The 12,669-nt window shown below is 33.6% G+C and overlaps 1 protein-coding gene across 2 annotated transcripts in view; it reads left to right on the top strand.

Moving 5' to 3' along the window:
* The window catches only part of LOC123556657 (uncharacterized), a 34,868-nt gene extending 22,442 nt beyond the window's left edge, over window positions 1-12,426 (top strand). For both annotated transcript variants that reach the window (XM_045347562.2, XM_045347551.2), the window contains 3 exons: window positions 5,901-5,954; window positions 7,645-7,724; window positions 9,521-12,426. In XM_045347562.2, the coding sequence (XP_045203497.2) occupies window positions 5,901-5,954; window positions 7,645-7,724; window positions 9,521-9,612 (226 nt within the window). In that variant the 3' untranslated portion in view covers window positions 9,613-12,426. The remainder of the gene's footprint in view (window positions 1-5,900; window positions 5,955-7,644; window positions 7,725-9,520) is intronic.
* The last annotated feature ends 243 nt before the right edge of the window (window positions 12,427-12,669 follow it).

The following is a 12,669-nucleotide window of genomic DNA, read 5'->3' as shown; positions in this document are numbered from 1 at the left end:
GTTTTGCCTTTTTTACAAAATTATGCTTCTTTTTCGACTTATATTTTTTCAGTTGACAAGGCTGTTAAACAGTCGAGCATTGCTGTCCTCTGACAGCTCGTGTTAACAAATCTTGTAATGAAAAATTTGAAGACTTATTATTCGAAATTTGAGAATGTAAACTTCCATGATTAATTGCCATACTGTCAAGACCAGTATAGAGAGAAAAACTATACGGACACAATTGATGCTACATTAATAAAATACTTTGACTTAGAATGTTTGTGGCTGATGTCAAGTTACGTTCATTCTTAGAGATGAAGTTTAATTAATATTCTAACACGACCAGCGAATAACCTACATACATCTAGAGCAAAATCTATCTCGGTTTATCCAGCAATATACCACTTGCGTGCTGTGCTGCGCGCGCACCGTGTTTTGGCTATTCCATTTATACATTGCGTGTAAAAATTTATGAATGAAAGTCACGTGATGTTTGTAAATACTACCGTGTGAATCGTAGTAAAACCGGCGTACAACAACAACAACAATTTCGGCTGCTTTTTCTTAAACAACAACAACAACAACATCGTAAACAATGTCGAATCTGTTGAGGGAAGGGGCAATATGCCAGATTCACCGGGAATCTGGGGACTGGAGAGTAATAAATCAAAGATTTGATGGGCATGTTCATCAATATCTGATGCAGTCCCTCAACAATGGGACCACAGTATGGAGATGTCTACATGAAATTACTGAAAAGAACAGCTCTACATATCAGGAGCTTAAAGACTTTCTGCAAACTGTTGCAAATGATTTTGATGAAGATATTTTTGAAGATAATTTCATAAACAATGATGATGGCAGTTCTTTACTACAAGTTATTGACACTGAAACTGATGAACATGTAACCACAGGGCCTCCTCGTTTCAAGCAGGTCACCCAGTCATCTATGAACACTCTAAAGGCTAGCAACACAGAAGCCACAACAAATAAACAGACAAAATGGGCTGTGAAAATACTAAAAGGTAATTATAATATCATGTTTTGACAAGGCATGAAAAATTGTTTGTTTCTGGTAACATTGACCATATCGACATTAAGGATAAATCCCGTTTTCCGGTACTTCCGTACATACATGTAGGGTCACCGATATAAAGACCGTGTACAATATTAGCGATTATTTTTGCCAGAAGATAAGGATTTAGGAAAGTTCTTACTTTCTCACAATGGAAATACTATTCTACGATCTCGGCAACATATTTTTTGCAAAAATAACCTGTTTGCCTTGAAAAATGCAAATAATTTCACACCTTCGGTATCGAGCCACGGAAGCGGCAGTGTAGAATAAAAGACAAAATTTCAAAAATAAAGTAAAATTTGATAATATTTTTGCTACATCTTAATTACAACAATGTTTAATGATAATATGCAATACCTTTTTATTAATTTCCTTTGTTTAAAATTTAAAAAAGGATAGTCTAAACACTACCGCCATGTAGCGAAATGGCCGATACCCCCTCACCGTAAAACCGGGAACGGGCGTTTATTAGTGGTTAATACCGGAAAACGGGATTTTATCCATAATTTCGATATCAAGGAGTAATTTTTATCAGATTTATGTTGGACTTAAGGCCATATAAATACAAGAATGGTCACATAAAATAATTTTGTGTTGGTTAGGATACCGAAACAAACAATTTTTATGCTCCAAACATTTAATATACTTCCCTAGATTCAGATTTGCGAGAAATATTTTACACATAATGTCGGACATGTAGAAAAGAAAAATGTCGTGTATTTTCACATGAAAAGATATAACAATAAAAACTCCATACTCGTACCTTTTATTTATTCAAATATTACACCCCCAGCTTTCGAGTGAAAATCGGTAAATAATCCATCACTTCACAGAAATATTCAATTTAAAGCAGCGTGATCTTTGTTATTAAAATCCCATCAGCAATAATTTTGAAATATTTTCTATTTATCCTGATGAAGTTTACTTTAATAATGACTATACTGGTATAACCAGTCAATTCAATTGAAAAAAAAAGTTAACTTAATCCGGGGTTGTTCCTTGTCCAGTTTTGTGTACGGTTTTCCGTTTTTTAATATATTTTCAAAAGAATGTACTGAATTAGTCATAATCAAATTGGTTTCTTCAAGTTCTTTCCTTTGTCGCAAAGATATTTGACTTGTTTCTTAAACTTTGACGGTACGTTTCACAATACCAACAAGTGAGTGACTAGATCTAGATTATTTTTAGTTCCTTTTAAGTACATACATGTACACTCTACGCAATTATGTATTTCCCTTTTTCAGATTACATGGTGGAAGCTGGTTTTGGTCACTCAGAGTTTGAAATGATGCCGGTAGCAGAGCTAGATGCACTACTAGAGCAGTTTTATGCAGCTCTTCTGTCTAAAACGGGAAAGGAATATTCAAAGCCCACACTTGTCTCCATCCGTGCTGGTATTAATAGACACATCACTGCTCTATCATTCTCTAGAAAGCTGTCACTTATGCGTGATCGTGATTTTGTAGAGTCCAACAAGGTCCTGTCTGGTAAAATTAAGACACTGAAAAGAGAAGGAAAGGACACGAGTGAACACAAAGAACCGATGTGAAAAAGACTTAGAAAAATTGTACATTAGTGGGGTATTTTCTCTTGAAACCCCAGTTTCATTACAGAAAAAGGTCATGTTTGAGATAATTGCACAGTTTGGGCGCAGGGGTAGGGAGGGTTTACAAAATCTGCGAAAAGATTCTTTTGTTATTGCTGTAGATTCTGATGGTGATTGATATGTAAAGATGTCTTATAATGAGGCAGATAAGACACACCATGGGGTAGATGCAAAAGAAAATGTGAAACAGCCCCGCATGTATGAACAAAAAGGTAGTAAGTGTTGCCCGGTCTTGTCTTTTGAAAAGTACGTAAGTAAACTTAACCCATCTTGTGACCGCTTCTTTCAAAGACCTTTGAGCAAATACCAAAATAGTAGTGTCTGGTATGCAAATTCACCAGTAGGAGTAAACACAATTAACAAGCTGATGCCAAACTTATCAAAGGAAGCTTGCCTCAGTGTTAGGTATACAAACCATTGTATTAGAGCTATGGTGTCTTCTAATTTACATAAGGCTGGGTTTTCTAGCAGTTCAATTATGTCTGTGACTGGGCACAGAAATGTGCAGTCTGTCAGTCATTACATAAAACCAAGTGATCAAGAAAGGAAACAATTAAGTTCACATCTGTCATATGGAAATTCAAATATAAATGAAACAGCAACAAGTTCTCACCTTGTAAATCCTACTCCATGCATTCAAACATGTCAGAATAATGAGAATAATATTTCTGACATCCAAGTTGCTGTGAGTTCCAACATGTCAAAATCAGTTGATGTTAGTCATTCCGGTAATATGACACAATTTCAGCTTTTCCCTGGTAACATTTCATCAAGTACGATAAATGTGTACTGCACTGCTAATCCCTTTGAAAAGTAAGAATCCCGTACTGTTCTGTTTGTACGAATAATCCATGTTTATGTTAAAATGTTCAAAAAAAATTTCAATACACAGCGTGTGTAATCCAGCCGTATGTGACGTTTGTTCTATTTTTAGTATCGGCAGTATTACACCGATTTTTCTCTAGAAAAGTACTATACGGACACTACTGTTTGCAATTTTGTTGAAGAAATAAATGAAATTAGAGACCTGATCGAATTGTGTCATTTATGCGATACATATTTAATTTGATGCCAAACTGCAACTTTTACAGTTTTGTGGGAGGAAATTTCAACAGCCTAATCCTGGGGAGTAGCACGAAGTGTAGTTCACAGCGTAAAAACTAGTTACCTTTTCCCCCAGCACTGTTGTTTAAAGTATGTCGTATTAGAATCGAAATAATAAGTTCCCAAGTGTGGTATATCGTAGAATAACCCTCGTTTTTCGTTCTTATGCGAAAGAATATATCACTCAGGCCTACGGCCTTCGTGATATATTCTTACGCATAAGAACTCAAAACTCGGGTTATTCTACGATATACCACGTTTGGGAACTTATTATTTCTTAAATTTAAACCTCGACGGTATCGGGTTTTCAAAGTCTGAAACCGACTTCCTGGCTCCTTTTGATCCAGGAGGGTATTAGTAACAGAAATTGCCAGAAAATAGAATGTCAGGACATAATAAAAATAAAAACAATTATAAGGAGAAATAATGATGCTATTTCATATGCTATCTATACCAACAGTCCTGTAGAGAATTGAAACATGTTCACTCGCCAGATTGTTGAATGTTTACTATATTTCTAAGACTAATAATTGAAAATATGCTGCAGATATTTTGATAACAAATGACTTCGTTTAACACAAACGCCTGCAACAAATCTTAAAGCAATTGGATTTTCAAATATTAATATTATTAATATTATATTATGGTCGTCCGCCCGTCTGTCTGTTAGCAATTTAGTTCCAACACAATAACTGAAGAATGCTTCATCCTCTGATCCTCAGCTTGATTTGCACATGGCCATAACTGTGGACTGGCTGAGTGACATCTATAACAAGGTGTACAACTTCACATGCTGAATAAGTTTCCTGTATTGTTCATAAACCTAGTTCAAATACTTTCTGCAATACATGCGACAAAAAATCTAAGGCCCTTGTACTAAGTCAAGGGTCATAACTCTAGTCCTGCTGCGGAAAATCCAAATTAAAAGCTCTGATGAACAACTTTCCGTGCTGAATAACATTCCTGTGAGGTTTGATGACACTGTGTCAAATTCTTTCTGAGATATGCAAGACACAATTTCAGAGGGAGGGTTGGACTGACGGACAGACAAGGGCAACTCTAAGCAGACCAAACCCCAACAAAAAAAAAAGAAAATGTATGTATGTGTTGATGGGGGTGGGGGTGTAGGTCACAAAATTCATTTACTGGAATAAAGTTATGCCTTTACATGTTTATAAAATATTTCAGGTGAATTGAAGGACTAAGAATTCTATTTTTCAGATTTTTATCATACTAACATTGAAACTACATGTTAGGAACATGATGATATTTTTACAAAAGGAGAAAGATGTTTTCCTCTTTCCTTATTGTTATTTCGGAGTTAAAATTCATGCTATGTGAAATCGCATATAACTTGCTGAATAATAGAATCTTATTACATAAATTACAATATAGAGTAAAAAAAAATAGGAACAAAACAAACCAAAAAAAAAAAAAAAAAAAGAAAAGAAAAGAAAACAAATCACAACGGTTTAACGCAGCCGGCGTAGTGGGCCTCTCGATCAATAAAGGTAATTTTCGCGGATAACCGGGGCGTTCGCGCGTGCTGACTTTGACTTCATCTGGAAAAGTCGGTTTCTGATTGACTGCACGAAATACCTGTAAAACAGATCCCTATAAGTATGCTGAAAATATAACAACAGAAACTACAAAGATGAAGATTAAGCAGCCCGCCCGCTTAGCTCAATATGGAGAGCGCAGATGTACGGATCGTGGGGTCGTGAGTTCGACCCCCGGACTGGGCTTATCTTTCTCCGGGACGACTTGATAAAAGACAGTGTGTCTGAAAACATTCGTCCTCCACCTCTGATTCTTATGGATAACATGTTTCTACTGGTATAGAATCCAGGAACACTGGTTAGGTTAACTGCCCCCCACCCCCACCACTCCCCCACCACAAACAAAAAAGAAATGATTAAGTGTATTTTCATGTCGTTATTTAACACTTTAGTGATCTAAACAAGCCTTGTTTAATATTATTTTATGTAAACATTTCATGCATTTTCTAACTGCATACTGTTTCCCTACTATCTATAAGTATTTTGTAAAATTAAAGTCATTTACCTTATTCATAAAAAGATATACAAAATGTACATTTCCTAATAAAACAAAAATCTTTTAACATTAAAGGGCAGAGATGGAAAAAGATGGACATATAACAGTTGAAAATATGACAAAAGGGAGGTAAGTGATTTTGCCAGAGAAACTGAAATAGATGTGGTCCTGTTAACTTTGCTCTGTGAGGTAAATGAGACATTTCTGTTCTTTACATAGTGCTTGAAGATTGTAAATAGTGTTTAAGAAACATGTCTGTACAGAATAACTGTCAAACCTGAACTTTGCTCATGTCCGGCAAAAAATATTTAAGCTTATAATGTGAACATGGCATACCTTTACACTAAGTATAATTTGTAGACCTGGTTATGAACGTAAACATAGTTAAAAAAAATTATTGCTGATGTAAACATAAAGTACGCTAAATATTTCTATGAAGGGTAAATTACTGTGTAAGTAATTAGCAAACGGTGCTAAATTACTACAGTATCTATTCGCGAACAAAAGAATGTTGTTTACAGGATAAGGTTATACGCTGTCGAGTATACTCATATTAGCCGAGAGCGAAGCTCGACCCCGGCATGGATTTTCGAGACAGCGTATATCCTGTATCCGGTTTCCGGTTTTATCATGCCATCTACCCTTTACCTCCATATTTTCCGTTTTTTGACAATTCTATACAATCATAATGTGTTTGGTTTATGACATCATCATAAGTTTTATTTTTTTACAGTTGATTAGCAACAGCCATATATCGCACAATTTTACTGAATCATAAAACAGAAAAGCTTAATAGCTATGAACTGGTTCATTTCAGTCATACTTTAAACTTTCTGAAAATCATCAGAATCCGGGATGACGTCAAACCATGTATTGAGACTTTTGATTTCATACTTTTTCCTGTTAAATCCTTTATCTTGTACATGGATTAAATGATCCTACAACAAGTTGCTTAGTAACGAATAGCTTAACTCTTTTAGATTTACGATAATTAGACTTCTAAACACGAATACAAGATAAACTCTAGCATAATATCCAATTCAAAACTATCATTTTTTGTGTTACTTCCGCTTCTTAGAACTATAGCTAGAGCTATAATAATCCGGCATAATTTGACTTCGTCAACGATGCAGCTGCCATTTTGTATTAATCAAAATTCATATTGGATAATAACTAATTATGTATGAAATATATCTTGTCTTCATGTGTCTTGACCAAAAGAAATGCAAGAAACTTGTAAAATGCGAGATAAAGTGTAACGTTTACTGAATATTATGTATTAACAAAAAAGTGGATGGTATACTCGTCTGTTGCTAAAAATATCTCGGCAGTCAGAATCCACGACTCAAATAAAAATGATCCACAGACAGGCATCACTACAGGGTCTCGTGTGTATTCATTATATAAATGTGTAAATAAAATGGGGGACATGTACAGAAACATAGACAATGGTGTGAAATAACCTACAGACAAGCTACGGATCGGTGTGCAATAATATATTATTAATTCGTCAGCTTGCTTCACTGAATTCGTCATATGATGTGACATTTGTTCTTGGCAAATTTTCTTTTTTCTTTGTTTCAACGGCGAGTGTAATTGGAACACAGCTTATGTAAAGACATGCCTATATCGGACCTCCGTAGTTCGAGTCAGATAATGGAACTATGTTGTAAATGTACACATTCTATGATGCAAAGTATGCAGTCATTAAAGTTATAACGTGCTTGATTTAACCGTTAACTCTATTATCTGTTTCATATCAAAGTAGAGCATATAAAATAATCATATTGCTTAATATATTGTATTTTTCTTATTTCAGATGTGTACGGACGCTCTATTATTGCGAAGGCGACAACCCAGAAGAACTTTCATTTCGGCCTAATGAGATTATCTCAAATGGTCAGTGAATTTATTTCAATATTTTAACAGTCTTTTGATCAGTAAATTAAATTTTAGTATAACACCACCAAAGCACCGGAATGTACAGGAATACTTGAATATTTCATAAACTTATTCAAAGATATCCAGAGCGCATTTTTAACTTAGATAATTAGATACTAACTTTAAATGTAGAAATACCTCATCCAATGAATTAAGCTTGACTAGATATATAGACTAACCGAGCTACGTTCACAATTAAATGTCTTGTTGTGAAAAATGTTCAGTTTAGTTTTTAGTGGGAGAACACATTTATTCTTTGTGAGCTATACTTTTATCTTTTGTCTACTCTATCAAATCGAACAAACAGTACCGTTTATACACACAAATATGTAATTATGAAGTAATTGTTCATTATTTCAAATAATATTTATATGTATTTCTTCAAATTTAGCTAATTGAATAATAATAAACTTGCACATCCTTAATGCAAAAAGGAGTGTCACTGACTTGTCGTACAAAGATGCTGCACTTCGGGTCAAATTAGCACCTTAAATACCTCTCCTTTATGGTTTAAATTGCAGTAGCGAAATGCACATGCACAAACACCAATGTCGTAACGTTTACCTGCGCATTGTACATTTTGTAAGTTACCAAAAATAAACGCTTATTCAATGAACAAACATTGTTTGAGGTGATGGTTTTCATGGTAAGCGTGCCTAGTCAGCGCAAAATTAGGTACCCTGTATTTCAGAACGTTTCAAATATTTACCTTTTATTCAGACACGGCAAGGTTCTACAGCTTTGAAACTTATTTATCTGAAAACTTGATAAAATCAGACGCCTTTCAAAAATATAGGAACTTTGACTTGAGTGTTGTTAATGATTTAATCTGAATGAAAAGAAAAGAAGTTTATATTTAGGCCTCACCAGATTAAAACCTTAAGACTGAAATGTATTTGGTCTAGAAACTCACACAATTCTTATTTGTTTGCTAGCACTCACACCATGCGGGTAAAATGTGTTGATGCGTTACTATTAACGGAAGGAACTTTGTAAAATTATTATAATTCCAGCTCCAAATCGTCTTAAAAGAATACTCCAATCACAATGATCACGTACAATTGTACATTGACTATAACTGTTTTTTGTTTATTCGACTGGAGTTCCTATTGTATTCACTTGTGCTGGAAAATTCCATCTGACACCCCGGCTAGTGCTGTAAATGACATCTAACGAACTACATTTGTAAAGTAAATCCATTCATTAACTTCTTATGTGTGGCGCAAAACCTGAAAATAATTAAATGCTTTGATAATGAATGAATGAAACAACATAACATTACACCGTAAAATTTAATGATAAACCTTTACCGGGATTGAAACTGTCGTTTGTCTTCGAAACGTAATGATGTATTTCATGTTTACAGACGTCAATTTCCATAATTTAAGTACTTGTAGAAAAGAGTGCGATAAAGAAAGTTCACATATTTGATTACCAGAAACATCTATTGATTTCTAAGCGCAAATTTATAACACAACATTACAATGTAAAATACAACTTAAAGCTACTTTTGTGTAACGCCATGCACTAAGGTCAAGCTTTTACATTAGACCTAAGATCAATCAATCAGAAATTTTGGCTTGTCATCATCATTTTGGACATAGATACACAGAGCGCAGCTTTAAGCCATATTCATAGTTACATAATAGCTTTTGGGTGATACGAATGGTTTTGTTAACCAATCATCTAGCGTTTTTGTAAATCAAATATCTTGTTCTTTGTAGTTTGACGAAAGTAATTCGGATTTTTTTCAGTGAGACCATCTAAGGAGCCTGGCTGGTTAGAAGGTTTTTTGAAAGGGCGTATAGGACTAATTCCTGAGAATTATGTCGAGTATATTGATTGACGTACAGAGCTTGAATATATCTTCATCCATCGTTGAGATGTTTCAACCTGGCTCTCTTGCAGTTTTGAGACTATAGTTTAGAATCTGTCATGCTATAAGTAAAGAGTGTATACACATACATTAATTACAGGTCCGTTTCAAATTTTAACTACATAGCAAATTATCTAATATTTTGTCGCATACCCCTTTGTCGTAAAATCAGGATCATGCTTATATTTATTTTGCAAAAGAAACATAATTTTTCTTAAGCGATTTGGGAAGTAAAGTTTAAGTTGTTTATCATAAATTGCGAATATTTTACATAATTTACCGATCCTTAATTCCTATATCAATAATATCGAACATTTTTTGGAAGAAACAAAATATAACACTCTTTGCATGTAACTCATGCAGAACTGTTCCAAACTGAGTACAAAAGAGGACTGAGAAATATATAATATTTAGTAGACAAAACATGATTTTATTGTCGAGAAATTTCTTGTTAAGATTTTTGTATTACCCATAAATTATACTTGTTCATCATGACAGTAAAACCGTATAGCGTCTTAGCAGTGAAAACTATTTCAAACGAAATAAACACAGAATTAGTTTGAGTCCCAAAGTTGGCTTATACACTATGTTTGGTTGAAAGAAGATACTATGAGAAAGTTAAAATAATTCAGTTTCACCAATCAGCTAAAAACCTGGATTGTGGTTCTATATGCTAATTACATTTTCTAGTCAATATTTCAATATTTAACAATATTTAAGGAAAACGCAAATTATTTTTCATAAATATCAAAATTAATTCGACCTACTTAATATGATCTATCCCATCGATAGGTGCACTTTGTTATGACTCCACACGTTGATGCGGGGGCAAATAACGTTTCTGTTCTCCGTATGTCCCCACATCTTTTGTGTTCAACTCTTCCCACAATATTATCCTCATTTGCTTCAAACTTTCACAGACGAACCAACCTAGATGTGCAGATTACTACGAAGGAATGATTTTTATGTGACTGTTATTATCACATTTATGACCCTTTGATAATTTTGCTAATTCAGCTCCTCTCACACTATTAGACCGATTTGTCTCAGACTTTTAAAGATGAACAGTCATGACGTGCAGATGACAATAATTGAAGAATTTTTGTTCTGTGCCTAGATTGTGCGGATCAATTGTGTAAAATGATTTATCACTTTAATTCATCTAATTCAATCGCTTAACCTGTATAACTTTTTTTTTAGAAATAACATATGCGTGGTCTTGATTTAGCCGACATAGAGAGAATTACAAATAGCTCTGCAGTTAAATTTTTAGACGGACCTTTAGTCTTCATTTAACGATTAGATGGACATTTGTTTATAAGAAATTAGAACATCGCCAAATAATAGAAACAAAAAGAGTCGTTTAACATAAATCACATGAAAAGGCCGCACACCGGACAGTTCCACACAATTAGCCATTGAAACGTCATCATTTTCAAAAATCTGTTTTTATGCATTTGCAATAGTGTATCGTGCTAAAAGGTTACCTAAATACGTTTAACATCAAATTAACAACAAATTTAAAAGTTGTTTATTTGGATTTTGTTACAATGGCAATTCTTAATGGGAACATAAAAGTATTCAGTAAGGAAAGGTACAGTAAATCATATTACATTGGTAACTGGTTGGTGAAAATGTTGTTCCTTTACCAACAAGTATGAGAAATATCCTTTCACTATCATGCTCTCTTTTGTATGGATGGATCGTGTCGATTTCATAAAAGTCATAAAAGTTATTATTATCATTGCTTAACATTAGTTTCGGAATAAACTGCAAATGGCGTTCTGTCAAAAATTGCATATGGCGGAATTGCAGATAAAATGGTTAGATTCAATGAATTACTTACTTATCTATTTTATTATCAGTGCTTGGTCATTGATTACTGCAATTATCTAGAAACTTTATGAATATTTCTATGAAAAGCAGCACTATGTTAGTATGATTTGGTACTGCTGCTCGTTTTCATATAATATATAAACCTGAATCTAATTCGTAACATCTATACAGACCTTGGTCCATTGATAATGCTTATTCATGCATATATGGTTGTATAGTTATTTATAATGGCAAATATCTTATTCTTGCTAGGTGTATGCAAATGTGTTAATGTTCATGTAAGATTTTGACTATGCATTACCTCTGATGTAATACGGTACATTCGTAATCATTTTGTGCCTTTTTTAGTGTAACCGTTGCAAGAATAAAGTATTTGCCATAATTATATGGATGAGAAGTTCAAGATTATTTAGCCTCACCTTCCTTATTTGTTTGGGTATCGGTGTCAAACTAGGTATAATTGTACAGTTACTGTAAAAATTAAATATTGTGTTATTGAAGCACTACGTGCATTGAACGCGTTGAATATATAGAGGATATTACATAAGTGTCTTTTCATATTGAATTTATTAAACGAGTTGAATAAAATAATAAAATGCGAGGCTCTGCCGAGCATTTTATCAATTTTATTCAATGAGTTTAATAAATTCGATGTGGAAAGTAACAAATGTAATATTCTTTTTATCACATGTTAACTTTTCCTGCCAAAACATAAAAAATCTACTTTCTTTAACTATTATAAACAAATCAATTTGACCAATGTCACCGATACTTTAAACGACGTCGACGTCAAAGCTTTATTACACTAGTGTATTATCAAAATTATTTAATCATGGCTTTATTTCACACCCGCAACGTCAAACATGTGATAAAACAATATAATGCTAGCAGCCAAAGGCTTGCACGATACTATTTGGTACAACTCTGTAAATAAAGTTAATACTGAAACATCCTTTAATTATTTTATGGCAAATATTTGCCAATGAACCATAAACAACTTTCATAATTTCATTATTGTTATTATGCATATTTTCATACCAAATGACAAGAATTAAACATTTTTGTAATGGAACATATGATTCAAATAAACGAACAAAAAAATATATATGTGGAAAAATTTGACCGCAGACATCTCTCTCGGTTAACAGATTTGCCGAGTACAGATTTACGAAAATTCAAAGCCAACCGAAG

This window comes from Mercenaria mercenaria, chromosome 15 (genome assembly GCF_021730395.1).
Source record: "Mercenaria mercenaria strain notata chromosome 15, MADL_Memer_1, whole genome shotgun sequence".
Taxonomy (NCBI): Eukaryota; Metazoa; Mollusca; class Bivalvia; order Venerida; family Veneridae; genus Mercenaria; species Mercenaria mercenaria.
This window is presented reverse-complemented; position numbering and strand designations above follow the sequence as displayed.